This window comes from Hetaerina americana, unplaced genomic scaffold (genome assembly GCF_022747635.1).
Source record: "Hetaerina americana unplaced genomic scaffold, ioHetAmer1.1.p SCAF_14, whole genome shotgun sequence".
Classification (NCBI taxonomy): Eukaryota; Metazoa; Arthropoda; class Insecta; order Odonata; family Calopterygidae; genus Hetaerina; species Hetaerina americana.
Genome location: NW_027286514.1, coordinates 3,882,441 through 3,908,637, shown reverse-complemented (window position 1 = coordinate 3,908,637; position 26,197 = coordinate 3,882,441). Strand labels below are relative to the sequence as shown.

Below are 26,197 nucleotides of genomic sequence, written 5' to 3'. Positions count from 1 at the left end.
AAGCAAACCATAATTTAATTGAAATGCTCCTGCAAACGAAAATAGTACTATATTTTTACCCTTCGTTTATCATTCTGGAATAGTTTTTCTAAGTTTATTTAGGTTTCATTTAAGTCATAGAGTATATAAGTTTTTGAAAAACACGCAATACAAAGGGATTCACATTTATTATGGAAATGTTTTACAAGTATCGATTACAGTATTGAAGTAATTATTGCATACAACGTTTAATTTCGGTATCATATTTATGTCAGCAATGAATGGTTCATTTTTCAAAGCAATAAAATCCTAGCCTTTGTGAATTTTACATTCATGTAGTGAATAGGTTATCGCATATTTTTCCTAATTTATCAAACCAATTATTTCTAACGTATTAAATAACTACTTTTACTTGAGGAAACGCTAAACACATAATTATTTGGAAAACTGATATAATACGTTTATGATAGTCCTATTTCTGTATATGCATAAGCACTATATGAGGTTCGTGCCCACTGCTTAGTAGTTAATATTCAGATGTAAGTGGAGCAATGGGCCTATTTTGGATGTGTATACATATTATATATACACATACACACACACACATACACAAACAGTAAAACATCAACAACAAAACGATGCGGTCTTATGCCTACTGTTTACACATGATCATTTTCAATGGTAACATTGTGATGGAAGATATTTATTTTAATCCTCCCAGCCTTAATTTTCCCCTCCAGGAACAATGATTTCGACAGGTTTTATTTTAATGCACATCTTCCATTGAATGCACGTCACTTACCTCTGAGACCAGTCGAGTACTTAAAACCCGTGGCAGAAGGATCATGATGATAGAGCGGCGGCCAGTTCCTAATATCGCCGTCAGGATGCTCCAGCGTGCCATTGTTCTCCTCCCCCGGAAGGATCTCGTCCAGCGACTGAGATGATGGACTTAAATCTTCTGGACTAAAGGACTCCCCAGCTGCAATAGAAAATGAATAGCTTGGCGTCATGGCGGTCCTGGCTTAAACTCTTTTCATATTTTAGAATTTCAAAAATAGTTTACTTGTTGAGAGACTCATGGTAGGATTATAACGGCTAGACTTTTATTTTCTTAAAATGGCAATACATGAATAACATAATCCTAAGATTTCTGATTCTCAAACTTAGGTGCTATAACTCCCCAAACCGTGATAGACCAAGGTACATAAGAGCTTATATCCAAGACTAGCACGACAAAAGGAATACATCGATCACATATTTGTTTCGCGTAGCCTACATATGAAACCCATTTTTCCCCTTAATCCTCGAAGGTAATCATTTATTTGTAAAAAATTAGTCATGCTTCTGGATTTTGCCTCGTTAACATTCTGATTTCTTATGAGAGACATAATTTCGAAACACAGTAATAGATATTTAAAAGAGGATAAATAAATATGGGTTATTGAAATTTCATTAGAAAATTATGTTAAAAAATTTGTCCACCTAAATGTTGAACATACAAATGTTGTTACAGATTAATGTAGCAGTTTAGCCATTTCAATTCAATTTAAAAATAGTTCTGTTTTAAAATTACTATTTTTTGTGTCAAACTGGCCAATATTTATGAAATAGATCGTCTTTACTTGACATGCAATATTATATGATACAAAAATGTACACACGTTGAGCTATTTAAAAAATATATAATACGTTCGGTGCAAAATTTTCACGAAAAATTTATTAAAATTATCGCACAGCTAGTTTCACCCATGAGGGGTAAATAAAGAGTACCTCATGAATTAAACAAACTTGGAAATGTCTAGAAACATCGAGGGAATTTAAGGATCGATGTGAGGGGTTTGGAGAATTGAGATGAGAGTTCGAGAACTGGAAGGGGAGAGAAGCGTCGTGGAATATTAAGGCTTTCATTGAAATAGCTGAAGTTATTTCGCAGATATCCCAGAATCCAGCCATTATTTCAATGATATGACATCAGACGCACAAAAAGGGGTACACTATTAATATTATAAACACATTTCCGATTGAATACACATATATGAAAAGGTTATTCCTTAAATCCACTCTTCTTTTTTGACCACTGAAGATTTTAACGACAAAAATTGATACGGCAATAATAATCATGAGAAACTTGTGAATGATCAATAATATGTGGAAATATTTGACTATATAATGGTAACATTACTAATTTGTGACCTTAGTAAGGGAATTATAAGTTAACTCATCGGCAATAAGCAAAAAATTGACTTCTATTAGTCCACGGCCATGAAATATGTTTTTGGCAGAACACCCTGTCCTACTTTTACATTGCCAAATGCCTTATTTCCAAAACAAAAGAAGTTTAATAGGTCTTTTCCACTGCACTTCCAGCTAACTAATCTTTACACCCAATGTTAAGAATGATGGCTTTGACAAGGAACTTGGGTATACCCTCAGTGCAACCACCATTCTCAAAGCTGTGTGAACGGTATACAACAACGTATATCGCTTTTAAACAGAGTTTTCAGACGTTAATATTTATTTTAAGCTCATTTAACTTTAAAATATGTGTAACTAGCTGAAATAATATTGCGATAAAGTTCCTAAGATTTATTCAAATAAGCGCTCAAAATTTACATTGAAGTTGATAATGCAATTCATTCATATCTGCTTTTTGCCTATGTGAGAAAGGTAAATAATTAATCGACCTCCAAAATCACACTTATCACCTGTCACACTAAAAATAAATTGTCAAAAAACTAGAGATACATAAGCAAGTACATTTGTGGTAACACCTGGGCGCATATCACACCAAGACATGAGATTTCACAATACGTTATAATTATTGGAACTGCGATCAGTAACTGGATATCTGGGTTGAAGCAAATATTCGCCTAAAAGATGGCTAACTTAATCCATATGCCTTTCTTAGGCATAGAATTCTAAAATTGGTGATCTGAATCTGTAAATAATTTACCATTTGTTCAATATTCGCAATAACAGCATGGCGTGCGCGTTCAAACGATATAGACGACCATATCAATCCAACATTTAGATTCCCACCCATGGGAGGTTGAGGAGGACCCACCCCTGTGGACAGAACCTTTCCGTCCCCGCAAGTAGGGGAAATTCGTTCCTCCCCACTTACAAATTCCCCTTAACCTACCCTCCCCTGAGGCAACTAACTTCCCCGCGATAAATACGCCATCCCCCTCCTCACTTCCCCAGTCTCTCTTCAAATAAGTATTTGACATATTTGGGGAATTTATTAGCATTTATTTGCATTATTTATGTATTTATCAACCAAGATGGAATCAGCTAGCAACTTAAAAAAATTTGAAAATGGAAAATTCTAAAGATAGCTCATCTTGTCGTCCTTAAATGACATCATCATTCAAAAAAGTGTATATCATTTATAGCTAATATAAAAAGGTCAAATATCGAGTTGGCGAGGTTAAGAGACTAAAATTACATTAATTAATAGGATCTTATATGGTTTGTACCCAGGGACAATTTTTCTATGCAATCAAAAATTGCAAGTCAGTTTTTGTGTACCGTATGTCAGTTTAATCATAAAAGAAACTATCGAAAAATGTGGGCTTTGTTGTTGCAAATTACCACATATCAAGGAAACTTGCCTAAGACGGAAACTAAATGTGATATATAAGTATTCTGAACCCTACAGGTTAGAAATGTGAACCTCAATGACCAGAAAAATGTAGCAATGCTTTGATCAAGCGATCGTCAATAAAAAAACTAAAATTTGTTACAATTGCAAGCATGGTGCACTTGGTCGTTGTAAGTATTAAGAATGGATTTTGTGTGTTAGATTAGAGAAGTTTCAAGTGTAACGTGTCTCGAAGAAACTCTCCTCTTCCTCATCATCCCATCCCTTACTCACTTTACCGCTATTACTCCGTCACAGGCAAGGGGAGCTCTAAAGGAAGGAGGGAGTTGCAGCGGTCGCAAGTGCTGGCCCCAAGTTTTTCCTTTTATCCGTGGAGTGGATGGCCAGCTGATTGCACACTTCTATCTACCGCCCACCGACAGAAGACTGTGATGAGGGAAGAGATGGTTGGTGAAAAGATAAATTTTGAGGGGACTGCACGGAGCGAAGGATGATAAATAAAGTCGTGGAAGGGGGTTGATATGCTCCGGGGTCATGAGGAGGGACTTGCCTGCTGACGGAGACCACGGGGGTGCTGACCTTCGGAATACTTTAATACTGGTCTCCCAGGGAGAAGGCGAAAAAAATGAAATCTTTTCGAGGAAAAAAAACGAATAAATAAATTTCTGGGCGGTCATTTAGGTGGTCGACCGCGGTCAGTGGGGCCATAAATTACTCTGGCCCTTTGCGGAAGAGAGGGACTCGCCAGCAAAAGGCAAAAGGAGAACGGGATTCTCTCATTTTTTGGCGCAAAAATGTGACGCGAAGTGCAAAATAGCGACATTCCCAGACCAGGTCATATTCCCGTGGATATAGTTCAGAGCGGGAAGACTCTGCTAACCTCTGCCAGCCGTTGCTTGCATAGCTAGAATAAAATTAAGAAAAGAGGGCGTATTTAATCAAGGCGTTTGTTTTTCCTTAAAACGTTATAATTTCCGAAGACTATTTACCGCACCGCAGCATATGACTCTTTCAGAAACTCAAGATTTAGTTATTTTTTTGTCGAATAATTAGCAAATGATTTATAATAATATATTTTCTTAATGAGAGTAAAATTAGTCTTTAAAATGTATATAAATAATGCAGTTTTGTTGCAATTACTTGTGAAAAATTCAACCTAATGTAAAGAGGAGTGAAACGTTCTCAAAAATAAATTAAATGAATTATATACTGAAACTATCAATCAAATAAAGATTATAGCATTCATTCATTATATATATATATATATATATATATATATATATACACATACATATAAAGAAGGATATTGTCTTTTGCTAGGGGTAACAAATTATTTAATTAATAATTATGTCCATCCAAAAACCTACCTTAACCGGTAGATTACCTGATAATATATATATATATATATATATATATATATATATATATATATATATATATATATATATATATATATATATATATATACACATTCAAACACGAAATCCCGCCAAACGGCGAATAAATACTCATATATACAGAAACATATATAAGGAAAAGGGATAGGAACACGTATAAAGGACGTACACAATAGAGGTGGGGAAGGCGGAATCGAACGGATCACAAGAGTAAAAATATCTCCTCAACCGGGACTCGAACACCGGATCTTTCCACTTGCCGGGCGGATGCTCTTAACCACTTGAGCTATCGAGGATATGTAATTTACCCTGAGATCCGTGGGTCTTATATATCGCCAAGCGCCCCGATTCTTTAGCCAAGAGATGGCGTCAGGGGGCTGTTTCACCCACCAAAGGAGAAATAGACAATACACAAACGAAAGGATAGTGGTTTAGAATTCATACAACACCATACAGGAAAGGAACAGTGCGTTTCGTGGCACGCATAGCCAGAAGAAAGAGATGAGCCACATTGGCCAAATACACATTCAAACACGAAATCCCGCCAAACGGCGAATAAATACTCCTTTTCCTTATATATATATATATATATATATATATATATATATATATATATATGTATATATATATATGTATATATATATATATGTATATATATATATATATATATATATATATATATATATATATATATATATATATATATATATATATATATGTATATATATATATATGTATATATATATATATATGTATATATATATATATGTATATATATATATGTATATATATATATATATATATATATATATATATGTATATATATATATATATATATATATATATATATATGTATATATATGTATATATATATATGTATATATATATATGTGTATATATATATATATATATATGTATATATGTATGTATATACATTTATTTATTTATATATATGTATATATTGAATCTGTCTCTTTATATGAGTATATATATATATACATATATATATATATATATATATATATATATATATATATATATATATATATATATATATATATATATATATATATATATATATATATATATATTTATATATATATGTATATATATATATATATATATAGAGAGAGAGAGATAGAGCATCTTTATTTTTGTGTAATCACTGCAATATATTCTGTTTAATTGGTAACTCATAGGTATTCTAACATATGAGTAATAAATTTATCAAAAATATTATAATATGAGGTATCAATAAAAAGCAGTGTAATGAGATAATTGGGAATATGTCTTTATATGCTACTAATGAGCTCCAAATCATAAATACAAACTCATGTTCAATAGACGTACAAATTAGCCGTAAAGTTTACTTAAATCGTAAACATCGTTAACGTTTGAGAACATAGCAATAGAGCAATTCATTTTTTTAAACATAAGATTTTTATGCGATATATCTATTACACTATTAAGAAATCGACTAATACGATGTAAAGTAGTATAAATACTGACCCTTTTCTTCGAGAATAAGAAGAAAGAGGTTGGGGTGGGAGTGGTAAAATTTAAGGTAAATCAGAATCGTTTGTCGTTAGCATCTTAAGGATGTTGAATAAACTGTAAGTGATAATAAACTATAGCAGTTCAAACATTTATATGTAATTTAAAATTGAAACAAATGGAAACAATGTCAAAATTTCAATACCCGGATAGTAATATAATTAATACTGGAATATCTTTCCTAGGATGAGATTAAAACTAGAGAGGAATGTGGGAATAAACGTGACACAAAAGTAGCTTGATGGCTGTATTTCCAAGAGTTTATGCGTCCATAATTTACTTCAGTTTATCGAGCGCCGCGGCCAGAGAAAACACGTAAAGCTCGTAATTTACTGGTGCGTTTACGAATACAGTTTACTCTCCATTTACGGTAATATCCTAAGCGGGTTTGCACCTGATGCTGAGCGCGTAAGGGCACTCCCATGCTTTACTCCTCGTGGATTCTTAGAAGGCGTGGGATTCTCATTTCGACACACGCCAAACATAATAAAGGAAAACTTGTTCAATTCCAGCGCTCCAAAATCGGCCTCCGAAAAAAATTAGACGGCGTAGAGAATTCTGGGAGAGCGATATGGGAAGCGGTGGGGGATGACGGAGTGGGAAAAAGTAATGGGGGAGGAGGGAAGAAAGCAGCGAGTGGGGCGAGGTTGTGGGAAGAGATTGGCAGGTAGCTCGTCTGGCGAAGATAGATGGGTCGAAAGAGGGGATTTTCCGGGACTTGGAAAAGGATGAAATGAGTAGAGATGCCGCGTCGGAAGAGCTACGAAAAAGAGAGAGATTCGACGCGAGGGAGGGATGCAGAGGGGGAGTTTGAGTGTGTGCGTGCGTGGGAGGGAAAGGGTGCGCCAACACCCTTTTGTGGCGGCGGCGTGTGTCTGGTGACGGGCGTGGTCTTGCAGTCACATGTTCCCGTGGTTTATTGTGGGCGAAAAATCACCCACCGGTCAAGAGAGAGGAGTCTGAGGCGGGAGGAGAGGGAAGGGCTTTGGCTTGGGGGCATGAAAATAAAATGGAGGAAGATAGCAAAAGGGATGAAAGGAAGATGGGAGGTTCCACCATTTAATGGGTCCGTCGGCCATGACGACTTTTTCGAAAGTCGTAGGGTGGATCGGTACGACACCCACTTAAATAATCCTGTCTCGTTCCGCGAAAATAAACTAGGATTTCCTGGATGGTAGATTTGTCATCCCATCTTAGAGGTAGAATGAATATAAATTTCGGCGTGTCTAAGTTTTTTTCTCCTCTAACGTAAATAAAAAACAACTTATGTTAGTAATTCAGTGTTGCTAATAAGATTAAATGCACAAAACACTTACAAGAATTAAAAAATAAAGTATTGGCCTTCTAGGTCGTAGTATTGCGACATAAACTATGAGAAACATAATACCCGGCGGCTACATTCACGACACGGCTTCGTGAAATAGCAATTTATTGTTTTATCACGCTGGCGGCACAAAATATCCAAAATGTGAAGAAATGTTAATTTTGAAACAAAATAATCATTATTTAGTGACATCATGAAGTAAATCAAAGAAGAAACAATATTAGGCATGATCATCTCCAAACACTTTTTCTGATCAGAATATCGGATCCTAAGTATATTATGTATTAAAATAAATTTTGAGCGTCAATAAAATGAGAAGTAAATATAGTTAGTAAATGAATAAATCTTCATTAAATACTCCATTGATTCCTTATAATCGTTTCCTCCTAGCATATCTAGCATAATGATAATGGTTGCCAATAGACCATTTGCTGGATTGAATCACGGAATTTTGGGAAAACTTGGAATATTTTATAAAAGTTCGCGCAATTTTGAACCCAAAAAAATTTCATTGATAAAATAGAGAAAGTAAACATAAGTTTCCTTCTTATGTAAAGTTTTTGAGCTTTTGCGGCCATAATTTTTAATTTATTTATCAAAAAAAACAACTAGGGATAAAAATAAATTGTACTTCTACTCCTGTTGTCAGCTGGTGTTGACGCTCTGTGGTCAAGCATGGCAATTTGGATGTGTAATATATACGAGTACTATGTAGTATACAAGTATGTATGTAGTATAATAGCAGGGTGGAAAACACGGTGCGAAGATATGAAAAGTTTGCAGAGGAAGGCTGAAATTTTTGCGCTATACAGCAAGATTAAATCATTATCGGGAAGAAAGGAAGGAAAATCTATGCTAACAGTTAGAGATAAGGTGGGTAAGATAATAGTTCCAAAAAAGATCCAAAAAAGATGGAAGGAATATATAGAAACACGGTATGGTAAAGAACTTAGGCCAACAAGGTTAGAAAAAGAAAAGAACATAAGGTAGAGGAAGATGGCTTAGGTCCAGGCATACTCGATGATTAGAGAGAAACGACATTAAGGGAGATGAAACTAAATAAGGCCGCGGGGGTAGAAAAAATTCCTGTAGAACTACTGAATAATTTAGGAAAATGTGGGGGAAGAATATAAACAGACTGATTCGCAGTATCCATGAGGAAGGAATCTGGCCGGAAGACTTTGTGAGGTGAGCGTTAATTCCTATTCCGAAAAAGGTAAAGTCTACATTAAATGGCTACACAAAATGTATTTATTTTTCCATATAATCTTTTGCCAGCTCTATACACTCTTCCCAGCAATTTTCAATGAGTTTGATGTCCTTTTTATAATAAGAACTCTCTTGCCCCTCAAAATAGCCCTTAACTGCTGACATCACTTCTTCACGGTTGGAAAATCTCTGACCACCGAGCCAATTTTTCACGTTTGCGGACAGAAAATCATCCGAGAGGGCTAAATTTGGCGAATATGGTGCTTGAGGAAGAAATTCAAACTTTATTTCATGAATTTTGGTCACTGCAACAACGGATTTATGAGCTGGTGCATTGTCTTGATGAAATAACACTTTCTTCATAGCCAAACGGGGCCGCTTTTGCTTGATTTCTTCGCTCAAACGTTCCAATAAGTTTGCATAGTACTCGCCGTAGATAGTTTTTCCTTTTTCAAGATGAGCAATGAAAACTATCCCATGCACATCCCAAAAAACTGACGCCATGACTTTGCCTGCAGATGAAACAGTCTTCGCCTTCTTTGGAGATGGTACTCCCTTTTGAATCCTTTGCTTTGATTGTTGCCTTGTCTCGGGGGTGAAGTAATGGACCCACGTTTCATCCATGGTTATGAAACGGCACGAAAATTCTGCTTTCTTGCTGTGAAACTTATCTTAACACTTAACTGAAACATCTTCATGACACTGGTTTTGCTCGAGTGCGAGCAAACGCGGCACCCATCTTGCACACAGCCTTCTCATGTCGAGTAAAGATGCGATGTACCGCACTTTTTGAAATGCATACTATATTTGCTAGCTCGTGTACTTTCATTCGACCACTTTGTGGATTTTCTTCACCGTTCCCGGAGTCGTCACCTCATTTGGTCGATCAGTCAGATGCTCGTCTTGACAGCTCCTCGGCCTCGTTTTAACTCTGCTACTGAATATTTGACGGTGGTGAACGAAGGAGCAGACTCATTCAGAGTAGAACCCAGTTCAGCTTTCATATTGGTTGGGCTCAGGCTTTTGAAATAAAAGTATTGTATCAGATAACGATGACCAATTTCCTCCATTTTCACGTATTCACTGAAAACGTTCACAATTGATGGCTGCCAAACAAATATTAAACAACATGGGGTCTTCAAACTGGAAACATATACTTAATAGAGTGCATTTCTTCTAATACAGTGAACTTTTTTAAGTAACTACCTCCATTTGCAGGTCAGATGGGGTACTTCTGGGACCAGCCTCGTATTGAATTGATGTTTTGAGGTATTCATTGACCCGATACTGGAGAGAAACAAATAGAATAAAATAAATTGGTTCAGCTAAACCTGATTGCCAATACTGTATTAAAAAGATCGACAAGGATTTAAAAATATTCGTCCGTGAGCTCCGGCAGCTGCTCATCGAGAGAGCCATCCATGTTCGACATATTTGACAAATGTTAAATCGACATATCAATAAACAATTCGCCAGTCATTTGCCAACATCAGGTTAACGCTGTCCAGAGCAGACATGAGCGATAATATTCGAAGACTGGTGCGACGCCATTCCGTAACGGTTTTCGACACTTAACAGTTGCCCAAATAAAAAAGAACCTTATCTAAGGGTATTTGTTGTTATTCAAGCCTTAAAAGGTCTAACGCGAAACCCGATCTGGGTCATACTTCAATTTTCTATCATTTTACCTTCTGTGCGTGTACACCCGTGAGACGCGAGACGTGCACCCATGTGAGACGCGAATCCTTAATCCAACCTTAGAATGTAATACCTAGGGAGATTTACGCCGAAGAAGATGTAATATAACATTATTTTTACACCAAAAAAGATCAAAACAGGAATATGAGTAACCTAAACGAACTTCTAGGAGCAGGGAATGATAAAGAGCGGCGCTGGTATTTGGTATTTTAATGACCTTCTGTAGGAACTAGGGCGAATATTATGACCTTTAGGTGAGCCCTTTGGTCCGGGGTGACGCAAAGAAGGGGTCAAAAAATGAATCGTTGTACCCATTGATTTTCGAAAAGTGTAGAGTCTGAAGTGATAACCTAGAAAATTGAGTTCTCGCGTTATCATTTATGATGGTGATTTCAAAGAAACGCCGCGGGTGACATAAACGTTTACCTAGCAGTTTACCAAATATGTTAACGTTTAATTGAAAACGGGAGGTAAAACCAAAGATTCATCGGCAGCATCTGCTGTCGCATGTCTGAGCATTGCGGTTAAAGTTTAATATTCGTGTAACAACCGTAAACATACAACCATTCGATTAAATCAAGTTTCTTTCCAGCTTCTCCTCTTAAACTCATAACAAACAAATATCATGTAAATAGGTTTGATAATCATTATTTAACATTAATTAGAGGCATAAGGTCAATAATATAGCTCCTAACATCTCGCGATACGCGATATTTTAAATACTTATGATTAATTTTAAGTGAAATAACTGTGAGATAAAGTTAAGACTCATTTAAAGTGATAGAACTTTTCAATTGAGTGAGCATAAGTATTTTTACTCGCGCCATTTATGGCGCAAAATTCCTGTTCTATGTTATATTGTTAGTATAATGTTTAATGTTTTCTATAGTACAAGTTTCATTGATTACTGTGCCATCAAAATATGTTGCTTGTAGTTACATGTTTAGTTTGCCTATGGCAATTTCTCATGCTGAAGAAATGCTTCCCACGGCAGAGGTTTCTCAATATTAGGGAACTGAAAAAGGCCACCTGGCAAGCCGTCTAGGAATGGCATATAAGTAGGAAACGGAAAATACACTTCAAATTGATTTTAGAAGGAGATTCACGGGCACAAAAACACATCTTATGAGCAATTTTTCAGTTCACGGCGTCTAGATGGCAACCAATAAAATGTTCAATATTTCGACGGCTTACTCTCACATTGACAACGGCGGAGTTAATATTTACTTAAATAAGAGTTGTGACTGGGGCTCTTGAGTCCACATTCCTTTGAATTTGATTGTTTCCCATCCTCTTCAAAAACTTTTAAACCACCCTTAGCTCTTTTGTAGGAGACAAAAGAATCTTTGAAAACCTTCTGCTCCACGTCTATTACATTAGCCTCGGGTTACAACTTTTTCAGGTGAAAGCGTAAAATAAATTCAGAGCTACGTGCATTGTAAGCGGAATGAAGATGATTCAGTATGCAACGGCTTTTTTTGCGGCAATATTAGTCAAGCATTTAAACTGTAGCAAATATATAAATTATAGATCAAACTAACAATACCCTCGTAATATTACATTTCGCACAATAAGCATGAAAACGAATAATTCACGAACACTCTCGTAATTGGAAAGTAGTTGTAGTATCATATAAATGTGTATGTATTTTGATGAATACTTATCATCACTAATAGAAGTAAATTTACAAAAATAGGTCCCATATATCGATGCAAATAATGCACGTGATGCAATCCAACACAACCACTGCCCTCACATTACAGCTATTATAAATAACTTACATAGCAAACAATAAAATAAATGAATGATTTGACGATTCGAAACAAGCTGAACATTAATCATGAAAAAAATACAGGTCTGTCCACCTATGCCAACAAAGTGTGATTAACTTAAAATTAACCCATTGCCAAAATCCATTCAACAACATTTCTGGCGATTACACTGACAGTGACCCTAGATTTATGCCTTCACGTTGATCACTTGGCAAAATTCCTGCATTTCAGCATGTACGCATTTAAATCTTTATCTCGTCTTACATATAAATACATAATTAGAAGTATATTATGCTTATCTAAAATGACGCATGGCATTTTATTCTAGGGTAGCTCCTACCGGATAATCAAAGTATTTTAGCTTACAAAAAGAGGTATCGAAGTAATTTCCGACATAATGAATAAATATTTTAAAGCTACTTCTTACTAAATACATTCAATTAGCTCTAACCTGCGTATTTATTTTGCAATATGTTGCTTTTGCAAGTATTTGAATGTAATAACGAAAACTATATAACCGAGGTAACCAATATCACACCTGTAAAATTCAAAAAATACACCACAGGCGGGTATTAGCAGGCAAAATTGATGCTCAATTGGTTGCAGGTAACCCTTATATGTTTCAAAATATAGCTATTTCTTGGTGTGTCCTCCAAAGGAACATCCTTTTTTATTTTAAAGAAACTTTTCTAGAGGATTAATTCCATAATTATATGGTACAAGTTTTAAAACTAACAATCATGGACTCACTCCAAGGACATTTGGAAAAATATTATGCGATATAAGTGCCAAAAAACTAATCAAAAATAACTCAAATTTCTATTGTGCCCCATGAACTACTTACCGCTAGTAAAGAGAGTGGTATTTTCGTATATAATTCCTCTCATGCGGCAAAATTTGAATTAGGATCTATTTAGCTTCAACTCCTCAAGAATGAGACAAGTTCAGCATGGTTGAGAGTTCCTATGTCCAATTACGTTTTTTTCTAGAAAATATCAGAGTAAAGGTCTTCCAATTATCAACATGAAAAATATAAATCCTTAACAATTAATTATAAGTTGCGTCTGAGGAAAGTTCCATTAAATCCTGAAGTAGTAATGATTTATAAATATTATGTTTTAAACCTTTCGTATAACCATTGGCTAATTGTTACAGTACTAAACCTGACATGAAGCAGCGAGCGGCGATTTTAATAACGTTATAGAAATGACGTGAACTTGAAATTAAAAATGCTGACGTATTACACTTTACAAGGTTTACCTCAAGAGGTAACCTCTCAATGTTTATCAGCAGCATTTCCAAATCGATAAATGTTAATTTAAAAAGTACGATCCAACCATAAAGCTTATGAAACAGGCCGCCGTGCGACGAGCGGCTTCGGACAAATCTCGAGGGAATGCATGCCTGGGAGCTTTGCATGTTTTTTATTTTCAGAATTCCGAGCACATTGACCACCGAACGATCCAACTAGTTTCTCTCCATCGGGAAGTGATGAAAAATGCACCGATAGAGGATAAAGACGGAGTTCAATTTTTTTGTGTTGGTCAGACAGAAAATCACTTTCTCTATGAATAATGATAATTCGCAAACCTATACGTTTGGCAAAAGGAATTTTAAAATTACATATGCCATGAGATACTGAATATGCAAAATTGTATGAATGTTTGTTGCACCAACCCTCATTCGATTTACGTTGGGGGCATTTGATATTTTAAACGGCTGTGTGCCTATGGTGAGGCAAATGTTATTCAACATTTCAGAACAGAAAAGGTTGACCTTGTGAAGTGCATGAATAAAATAAACTCAGCGAATGATAAAAATAAAAGAATAAAAAACGACAAAGTCAAAGGGCTGCGGCATGAAATGGCATAATTGAGAGACTGGCACGCACCAAATACTAGCATATGGACCACCAAAATCATCCATCTTCACCACTGAATTCATCTAGCACATGGATATAACGTTTTTGCTTTGGAATGGTAGGAACTTGGTAACTTTCGCATAATTTCTTCGGTAGTTAGTGGTCTTTTGAGCAGCTAAAAACCTCATATTATTAAATATACCCACCAAATGCTTTTTCGAGGCAAATATACGCGTGTACAATAAATATCATTGTTACACAGCAAATGGACCAAGCAAACCTATGAATTACTGATTATACTGTAGCTATGTGCGAGGGGTTCTTAGGCACTAAATATGTGCCAATAACTTATTTCTTATGAACATTATGTTTTGAATCTCAATTTTTATATAATTTCAATGTATTCAGTTACCTAGTATATGTACATGTATTTGTTTCGAAATCAAACAATGTTACAAAATTTAGATATTTAATATAAATTAGACGAGTTTGGTTTTATTCAATGTCACATCGCTAGAGGAAAAATACATTAAACCATTCTAAATGTTCTGCAGACCATGTCCAACATTTAGAGATTTCGGTTGATTAAAATGGATTTTAAAGCAGTATACCTCTCATCACATTAAAAAAAACAGCAGAGTAACACCTTGAGAAAGTTACCTATTCAATCCACTATGACAATATTTGTTATCCATTAATGGAACGTTATTTTCAAAAAGAGGAGTGATTCATAAAAATGTTACTTGGTTACTTTGGTATCTAAAATTTTCTTGGGGAAAAACCTCCCATTCAAATATTAGCTCCGTTCAATAATTACATGAATGGATTTTCAGCGGTAAAAACCGACCCTATAAGATACTGTTTCCAAAAACACATACACCTTTCAATAATTTTAGCAAGATAAGTGATAGGAATTAATCCTAGTCAATTCAAACATTTCCACAATTATTCAAAGGTAATATACATTTAAATGTACCTATAAATAGATCAGACATATTCTAAGGGTTAAATATATCCACTAACGACATAGTTAAATGTTTATATTGTTAGTCATCAGTGCAAAATAGTATCTAACTTAGGTGAAAGCACATATGTTCAAAACCTATGCGATGTAGTATTGTATGAGCTGAATATGGTGTAAAAGAAACCTTTAGACAAGAGATTTTAACGGGTTGTCTTGTTTTTTGCTTTATCTGAACTACATTGCTCTTTTTTTAGAGTATATAGCGCTAAACTAGGTGCGATTAATATCGAAAAATAAAACGGTCAATACATGAATTACAACAAATGACACAGTTTCAAGCGTAACATGGTGAAAATTCTTCATGATTAAAGAATACACTTCGATTTTTCACATTGAATTTTTTTTTATTACAACCTCGGTTTTGCTACAGCGTAATACATTCAGGTGTTGAATCTGAAGATTTACGCTGTTACGAAACCTAGGTCGTTATAAAAACATTCTATGTGGAAAAGCAAAGTGTATTATTTCAACATGAATTCCGGCCAATCCCGTTAAACTGTAAATAAAAACAGAAAGAGATCTCGATGAAATACATTAACTTGACCTCGTAGCAACACAAATGCTACATTAAATTGTACTAGTTAATTTCTGTCAGCACTACAGTAGTTTTCGCCTTTCTCTCATTTCATTTGAAGCGCCAAAGGAATAATAAAATATTTAGGAAGTCAGGAAAAATAGGCTTTCGAGTCAGTGAATATATACATTTGGTTTTTCCAAACGCATACAAATACACACCATTAGCAACTGCAGTAGCAAAAACCAATAAACAGAAAGTAAGAGAAAATAATCTATTTCCCACTTGTGCTTTCATCCGCTACGTTCAGATGCACTAGGGTGCACATTCAAGGTTTAACTAACGAATGCCGACGCGATTGCTCACTTAAAAATAAATTTAATCTCCTCTCTAGTAGTGACTCCGGCTCCAGCAACTCCTTCAATTAGTCCAACGAAATGCCTGGCTTTCACAGCCAGAAACGACAAAATAAAGCCTATTTTTTTCTTCAAACACTCAGTATTACACTCTACTAAACATATATTTATAAATAATAATATATTTCTGAGAGCAGATGAATTTGTAAACCTTCATAGAATTAAGGAAGTGCCAAATTCTAATTAGATTTTTACTGTTTTCGATAATAACCATTCTTAGAAAGGCAGGAAAATAACCTACTAAAAAGAAAAAATACCATAAATAATTAATTTTCATTCATGCAAGTGAACATCCGCCAAAAATGAAAACTCAATTCTCTCACCACATTCAAATAATGAAGAAAATGTAAAATATATACAAAAAAATAGCGAAGAATATGCTGCATAAATAAGATTACTAAAACAAAAAATATCAACTATTAAAGGTGTTTGTTGAAAAATGGCCTGCTAGTGAAAAGTAAATCATTACCACATTCCTGAAATTGCAAAGATGTATTTCCCTGGATGGCGATTACGGAACACTGTTCTAATGTCTTTTGTCCCGTAAGCCCTTAGAAGAACTTGTTCCGACAAAATTCGGGAGTCCCTATCCACCAACTGAGTCCCACGCTCGTAACTTGTAGAAACAAATACATGAATACGGGTCGCAATGACCTCGATCATAGAATGGGCCTGCAACAAAAATGCCTCAAGGTCTTCTAGACCTCACCGGAATCCAAATTCCCGTCCACCCAACAACTTTGGACTACGGAAATTCTTACGACGAAGTGTATAGCTGACCTCTTCCCTTCTGTACATCCTACTACCCTAACCATTAGATTCCCTCACACTCCTCTCCGACCATGCGGACGTATACTCTGGGCAGCTGCTGCGCGTACTCGGGCCTCGTGTGCCGGGGTCGAGGGGGTAAAGGGAGAGAGGGTGGACCAGTGAGGAAGGGAGAGATCTAAGTAAACCCTGAAGTCAAAGTACTGTCGTCGCTCTAATTGATGTAGACCCTCCAGCTGAGCTTGCGGTGGGAAGCTAAAGCAGGTGACCCAGAACACAGTAGTTACCAGCCAACGACGGAGGACAGAAACTACGGCCTTAACGTGGAGAAATATGGCATTTGAGGAGCGTAGAATTTTTAAACCATTGCTTTGTTTTTGCTTTAGCGTTGCTCATCCAGAGAAAGAAAGAGCCGCAAGCTCAAATCCGACGAGGACTTAAAATTCTTTGCTTTTTCATGGCGTAGGTTTGAGTCAGGTTACATATTGATGAAGAATTATTCCTTTACTGATAAAAATTCATGTATTTGCGTAGTAATCTAGTTACAGATAGTATGAAATTCCAGATGGTCAAAAAATTTAATTTCCCGTGTATTACAGAAAATACGTTGCGAGAACCGAAACACAGTGATTTTTTTCATTGCCCTTAATGTGAGCCGCATGTATTTATCGAGCAATTGAAAACCAAACGGATAAATAATGTTACAAGATGACTGATATTAATGAAAAACACAACAATAATATATCATTTGCGTTGAATATTCATCTTATTTATCGAATAAATATTACAGAGGCATTACATAAAAATTCACAGGAGTTAAAAATAAAATCAGAATGACCCAAATAGGTATTCATGTACAGTGATATTTTGTTAAAATTTCTAAGAAATATATGTCATCCTGAAGTCAATTCATCCTTGCGAAGACACAAAATCGATAAAGTAGAATGAAAATTAAACTCGGGCTAAGAACAATATTTCCTCTATAAGATATCCTATTGATAAAATAGATTCTAAAATGACGCACTTTTACACATGAGGAAGTAAGATAAGGATGGGTTAAAGCTCCATAAATTTAGCCAATAATGTCCCCTTCCTAGTCAAAATCAACGTAACAAATCAAATTTTCATCACGGTTTTCCGCCTTTACTGATAGGTACATTGAGGCGAACTCTTAATATCCGGCAGGCTTTAATATTTTATAAATTTTCATCCCGAAGTATGTAACGCAGGAAATCGAATAGATCCGGGTTCTCATTCCGGTCAAGTCGAATGAATTATTCACAGAGAATTTCCTATATTTCGATGCTCATCAGCGGATTACTCCGTGAAGAAATAAGTGGCGGTGAATCTCGGAGTAATTGAATGCAACGAGTATTTAATGAAACACTTTTTACCAAGAATACAATTACAATTAACTTCAATAAAGACAGTGACGTGATTCATTTGCCGCTAGCTTTGATATAAATATATCTCATAGCAGACGGATTACAGCATCGTCATCTTTAACTTTCCCACACATTACAAAAATCATAATTAATATCCATAAGTAGTAGCTAATGTTTCAAAGATCAGTTTTACAAATGTTTCCAGCTGCCAACAAAAAATTGAACCTATAGGACACAGGAATGTGCGTACGCATGCGTAATTTTACGCATTAACTCACTATAGTGGCTCAAATTTCACATACCAAGTGGCTAATAATCGAAGTACACATGAACCAAGAAATATTCTGTTAAACACTGTGTTGATACCTAAGTCTTCAAATTGTCAACATCAAGCCGGTTTCAAGACTTCCTTAGTGACAATGCCAAAGTTTACCAGAAAATATTACGTGAGACTGCCAAGAAATATTCTGTTAAACACTGCGTTGATATCTAAGTGTTGAAATTGTCAACATCAAGCCGGTTTCAAGACTTCCTTAGTGACAATGCCAAAGTTTACCAGAAAATATTACGTGAGACTGCAAAAACCAATTCATAGCAAAACTTTAACCATGAAAACTATGTTAGACCTGTCAGTCACCTATCTGGGTTAGGAACGTCATCCGGTGGTTTATATAAAAATATACAAGATGATAAAACTAGATAAATTCTAAAAATGATATCAGTACGGTAAAAAATTTATTTTTAAATATAAAGGTGAACTTAAATTCTAATAACGAGTGAGAAATACTAAGGCTATATATGTTTGTTAAAAAATAGAATAAATATTTTATCGCCGTCACTCAGTCACACACGAAGTAGTAAACATTTCCGCAGTCGTTCCAAAATACAAGAGGAAGTCTTATCATATGGAAACTCATATAGGCAATAAAAATATGCCATAATTCAAACAATAAATTTGAGAATATCCTTTATGAAAAGTTTTGGAGCCAAGTCTATATAAGACTGCAAAAGAGTAAAGTAAAAATGGGTTGAAACAAGCTGCGAGGCAATCAATGGTGACAAAATGAAGGGAAATAGCAAAACTGCTTACGAACTGGTGAAAAGAAGTTTCGGAGAAAGAAAAACAAAACTCATGACGTCCGAGGTGATGATGGAAAGACGCTTATAGAAGACGAAGGCATTGGGAAAAGATGAAAGGAATACATTTAGGTACCAAGGACCCAAACTACTTAAAGGTGACTTAATTAAAGAAAAAGTATTGATAGCATAGGACGAAAGGGGCTCGATAATACGGAGAGGAGAATTCGACAGAGCCGTGAAAGACCTAAAGAGCTACATGGTACCAGTGGTTGGCAAAATAAACCGGGAATTGATCAAGTCACTCGAGGTAAAAGCAAAGGATATCATCTTCGGAACATTCAAAGAGAGCTACGAGTGGGGAAAATTGCCAGAGGACTTCAAGGAGTGTGTGATAATTGCACTAATGAAGAAACTACGAAGTCATAAATGCGAATTTCAAAGAACAGTTAGCCTTATGCCACACGAATAGAAAACACTTAGATAATAAGCCCAAAAATAAAAATGATAATAGGAGAATGCCAAATGTGGAACCAATTTAGAATTAGAAAAAACCGAGAAATATGATAGGAAATACCCAGCCAGGTCATTTAGTTCTAGTTAGTTCCTTATTCAGTTTATTTTAGTGCGGTAATAAACCAATTTCTGTAATCAACTCCATAGAGAGAAAAGGCTTCCGATTCGTAAACAAGCTGTATGTACGGGAAGAAATGGTCTTAATATTATTGAAAATTCTGGGTTGGGAGATATTGGACAAAAGATAAATTATTTAAAAAACTTGAGATAAAAGACAAATCACCTAACTTTAATTTTGATACAGGCAGCACACCTGTCTCCAGAAATATTCTATATCTGGAAGATGCCAGAAAATCAGCACAAATAAGAAGTAGTCATCAATGGAATAAAGGTAAATGGAAAAAAATGGCATGCTCCGGTTCACAGATGACATCGCAGTAGTAGCAGTAACTCGAAAGGACCTGCAAGCAATTGTGAAAGATAAGTATCAAGCATTTCCAGAATTAAATATGAGCGTCACGTCGTTTGGGAGAAATTCCAATATCATCTAGGAAATAGTAACTCAAGCTAAAACGACATTCATGAAGAAGAGCCAACTGCTGTGTTCATAGGTTTTGAGCAAGAAAGCACTTGGTCAAAATGGCCGTATAGTGTTCCGCAGTAAATTAGTATCCGGATTGAAATACTGATGAAGATCGTGACCTTTTCCTATCAAGTTTTTTCAATTGTATACGAGTTCATTACACTCGCCTATCCTTTTATTTATCCATTATTCATTTCTTGGCCTTGTATTTTACATAAATGTCTCATACTTTTATTTCTAACCCTGCCTCAGATTTTCATACACTATATTGTTCTCGAAATGGTACTCTCCGCAGGTTGAGTTCGTTTTACTGTTATCTCAAATTATTTAAACTGTTGGTTCCATGTAATATGTATTTTCGTTCTGATAAATGCTTATGTTTGTTTTTCTATTCCGTTCCACGCTGGTACATTTCTCTTCTTTCAGTATTTATTTCTTATTTACTTCGTCATTTTTTTAGATAAGAGTGGGATCAGAGAGTTTATTTTTCTAATTGATTTATATAGCTTGCATAGTTTGGTGAAGCCATCTGGGCATATGACTATTATATTATCCTCATTAGTATTGTCGTGAACACCTTTTGCACTTATGGTGTCTCATTTCTGATTCAGATACATGTAACAATTCGAAGTATCTCTTTAAATATCCATTTCTATCTTTGGGCAAATTATAACTAGAAATTCCATTCATTATTATCTCTACTGATTCTAAAGCCTTGTTTACCATTAACTTACGATTTCATTTGCTTCGCGTTTTTCGACACCATATTAGTTCGCTGAGACAGTTATTTTTGGCGAGAGTAGGTAGTTTAAATAGCGGTGGTCCCATTCCAAACAACACTGCAAATTGAAATTGTTGGCAGAAAATAATGAACGTGTTATGCGATGAAAAATTAATAAAATGGCGTGTAATGAAAAGAATCTGTACAATCAGGCTAAAATCAAAATATTTTGGCACCGTCTGATTTACACATACATTGGAATTTATTGCGTTTTAACAAACAGCCTTTATTGTTAGTCACTTAATTAAGTAGAGGCTTCCACACCCCCACATGAGCATACAGGGATCTCACCTCTGCGTCACTGCCGAATGCATGAACCATTTTTCCCGACGTAATAGGAATTATTACCAACACAAGCAAGCACAAACACTTAGTACTTCTAGGATCCGTTTTATTTTTACCAACACTCGTATTGCAGGTGTTTATACCCTGTTCCATGAGGCTGTTTGCATCTCCGCCTTGCTTTTATTTGATTTTCACTCATCATCTGCCACTATTTTTACCACCACCCATTACAACATATGAAGCATTGTGTAAAGACTTAAATTTTAAATTAACTTAGATGGACTTCTTTTTTTTGCGTATGCCTTATTAATATTATTAAAATTTACCGTATTAGTATTCTATAGGATTGTGATTAACAGTAATAATATTATATTCCTAACTAATATGAGGCAAAATATCCTTAAACCCCTATTTACGTATTCATTCTATAGATATGCATACTTTCTATCTCCATTTTTCTCAATTTCTTAAAAGCCTTTAACATACATTTGCCGCATAATAATATGACCTGACAAGATTTTACACATATTCATAAAAATTGAAATCAAATTTAATACATATGATTATTAGTACATAAATCCATGGATTGAAATTATATTCTGACAGTTTAACGTTTTTCAATGGAATCATAACGGAAAAATGAAAACGTTTCATTTAATGGCTTTAAAAAACGTATTCATTTCAGAAAAATCATTCATTTATTAAACTAAAAAAAATCAAATTTATTCTGTCAATGCAACCCTACCATAGTTAACTCAAAAGTAATCATTTCATTTCCTAATTCTTCATCCTCTTGTTTCTCGTAAATGGTTGTGCATTAGAACAAAGAGTAACTTTCTCCAAGTAATACGATTTGTGTTAACGAAAGATAATTTTTTTTAATCGTGGCCGAAAAGGTATTTTAACAGATTTAATTTGAAAAATAACTATTAATTATTAAAACCAATATACACTAGCGTAACAGTTCTAAATCCGTTTCTATAATTTATAAATATTCTTTTTGTATATATATAAGGTTAAGATAAACGCTATTAAGGTGCCTATATAATGTTGAATTTTACCTGCAAAGTCAGGCGTCGTATTTTAAGTTTTAATTTACACTTTGTATTAGCAGCAACTATTTAATTCACTTTATTAAAATAAAAGTTTAGAAATAATATTCACCCGAATTAGAAGACCCTGAGAAGACAAGAACACGATAGAAGGTTCGTCGCTATCAGTGATGACTGGTTGTGGCTCGTTAGTCGAGACTTAAAATATAAAAATATTCATACTCTACCTATCTATACCCTACTCTAAACGGTAAATTTCCAAATAACAATACTTCAAAAAGTATAAAAAACCTCAGGATTACCATGAAAAAAATTCTCTTAATTAAAAACTTTAACTTAATTAAAACCAGCTCTTTTTCCGGCAAAATACACATGATAACAGCGACCTTGGAAAAGAACCTTAAAGTAAGTTCCTTTCCTCTTTTCCTGTTTAAGGTTGCCTTCATTCAGACATTTATTCATTTATTAAGTCCTACGACGTCTCTATATAAGATGGGGTAATGCATGTCCCGTTCACAGACCTTCTATATTAAGCGAAACCCGTGCATCCGTACCAAAGTCAAATCTTAAATTATTTAATAATATTCCTTGCACAATCCATTATAAATGCGTAAAATTGATGTTTATTTTTGATCAAAGTTATAAAATAGTTGCCAATTAAATTTTGAATGAAAAATTATTTTAAGAAATTTGTAAATCCTTACCATCACCGAACATTGTCGGATGGTGGCTTTATACAGGTAAAAAGTTAACCTCAAGACTACCTAAAATTAATCTAAAATTGTCTAATCAAAACCTCTATAAATGCATGGATTATTTAAAAGCATTTATTATTTCATTTTATGATTAAAAGTTAATATTTGTGGTTTACTCAGTGGTTTGACGATTTTGTTTCTTTATCCTTCTTTAGATATCTAAATGATTACAACTTGATTTTCAACTTAGAAAAATAAAAATTAAGTAAACCGTAGTAATATAAAAATTTTAAAAATAACCAATTCTTCCAATTTGAAAGGAATGTAGTCTTTAGGGTAGGTATTATCAGGGTAGTTGTAATATGTGGTTGACCTACGAGATGTAACGGCGTTGAAAATATCGAGAGACAACCATCGAAATCACTCCGCAATCAATCGCAACTTGAAAGAATACTTATTTTTCATCAAATATTCATTTTCCTCCGGAGAGATAAATGTAAAATTTTCAGGTTTAATTCAATTTGCTACGCTTAACGCACAAGTAAAAATTTCAAGTAATCTTTTTGAGAAATGTATTTTTATCTTTAGTTCAGTTAAATATCAACGCTAGTTATCATATTTCCGGTAAAAAAAGTTTTTAATTAAATGTACAATGACTTTCAAAATATACCACAAAGCGTATTTTAGGGTCAAGGAAAGTAAGATTCAGAACTCCGTGGTAAGGACACTTTGGTGAATGCTCATGCTTAACTTTTTGAGGAAACACCTTTTTAACAAACTCATTCTGTCCCGCATAATATTAATCTAATGCTCTGATTCTTATTTCCAATTTTTATACTGTTGCACCTACCCTACTATACAAATAGGGGAAAACCTTTGCCTCTTCCACCCCGTACTCTTCCAGCATAAAACTAACATTCCTTCATGTTTTCGAATTAAAGCGAGGAAATGAGCGCTCACCGATAATGATTCCACGTTAGGCATTGAGTGATTGTAATGACCATCATTTTATGCATTGCTTGAAAGTTTTGCTACTGCATCATCTTACGTTAACCATTGTACTGTGAATGTCACTCGCCTTTTTTGACGTTGCAGCGTTTTTGCTGGGTTATATAACTTTTTGAGATAATATTTACCACATAGAAACAAAGTAAAATTCAATTCCACTGCGGTAATTAAGGCGTCCCTTGCACATCACATCGCTATCATACGCCGCTAACGAGAAGACCCGACTTCGTCCTAGTCCTTTAAAGGAGAAATACGTAAATGAACAATGAGACGGAGAGGAATGTTTTTTTTTTAGAAAGCAGATGCTTTCTTTCCGAGGTAGACCCGGAGCATGATTCACGCCATTCAGCAAAAAGTCATTAAAAGGTGACTTACCTGCTTGTGGCCTAGTCCCAGCAAATGCCAGGGCAAGGAAGAAGCAGTTCAAGGCCGCTGCAACCCTCATTCTCCTTCCTGCAAAAGAGATATAAAACAAGTGGGTCAGGTAGAATAAACAGTGCATGGGCTGACACAGAGAGACAAAAGTCACTGTTCCGGACAAAACCATTTACGCTGTCATTAGTATCAAAGGCATTAAATTGACACTAAGTATTTACGCTATCAGACTTAAACTCCGGGACGCATGAGGTTAGCTCAGTTCAGGACTGGCTTTTTCGGTGATATTTTCCAGAGAGGTGAAAGTAAAACTTCTTTCGAATAATGAAAACATTGAAACAACGACATCTTGAAATTAGTTATTAAAAAGCGCCATGGGGCAGTTTTAAATAAACGTGTAGTACATCACCAAATGAAACTTGAAACTCTAAAACTTAAAATATAAAATCACATAATAGCCAAAGTAGAAACTCTAGCTATAATGTGAATTGCATTCAGACCTTTTAAATGCTAGTCCAATGATTACCTTAAAAGTTCATCCATAATTCAATTATGCCTATGAAAACGACTGTTTTAGGTATACAATTTTCCAATTCAGGCGGAAGTAATTTTACTTACTATCAAAAACCTTGCATTAATATTATTTGATCAGAGCTCGTCGCTGGTGAAATGCTATCAATGACTGTAAATCAATATTTTTAAAATAACCTAGTATATTCAAGATTTTCCCATCTAACAATTGAACTTCCCATGGCAATTAGCCAAGCAAATTCATTTACTAGGCATTATAAGCAAATAGTAGCAAAAGAGAAAGAAAAAGATCTCCTGTATAGAGAGATATATTAATTTAAAAGAGAATTAAATCTAAAACCGAGTGTGACTTTCGAAAGATTAATCATTCAATATACATGAAACTACCAAGATGTATATTAAGAGGTATTTATCCAGAATAAATCCCCTTATTTGGGGGATAATACTTTTCAATTATGACAAAACTATAAAACTTATAAGTAATAAACATCATAAATTGGTGAAAGTAACTGTTAAATCATTAAATTTTCCTATATTGTGGGTAAAGGAAATGTGGGCATATTCATCTTTAATTTGAAAATCTCAATCCATTGCATCTGAGAGAATTAAGAAACTTATTTTAATGTATGACTTCCCATGATTAATTTCTTATAATGGAGTGAATAGCATTACCTACAGTGCTATATGTGGGCACATGTCTTAAAAATAATGTAAATACCAATTAATATCTGCTCCCAGTAAATTACTTGGGCTGATATATGAATTTCCTAATTGAAAACCAGTATTA

General features: G+C 34.7%; 1 protein-coding gene across 1 annotated transcript in view; it reads right to left on the bottom strand.

Annotated features, from left to right (window-relative positions):
• The window catches only part of LOC139686389 (igLON family member 5-like), a 534,172-nt gene that overhangs the window by 434,967 nt on the left and 73,008 nt on the right, over nt 1–26,197 (bottom strand). The window contains exons 2-3 of the mRNA XM_071583582.1: nt 24,880–24,957; nt 782–961 (exon numbers count right to left, since the gene is read on the bottom strand). Coding sequence (XP_071439683.1) covers nt 782–961; nt 24,880–24,957 — 258 coding nt within the window. The remainder of the gene's footprint in view (nt 1–781; nt 962–24,879; nt 24,958–26,197) is intronic.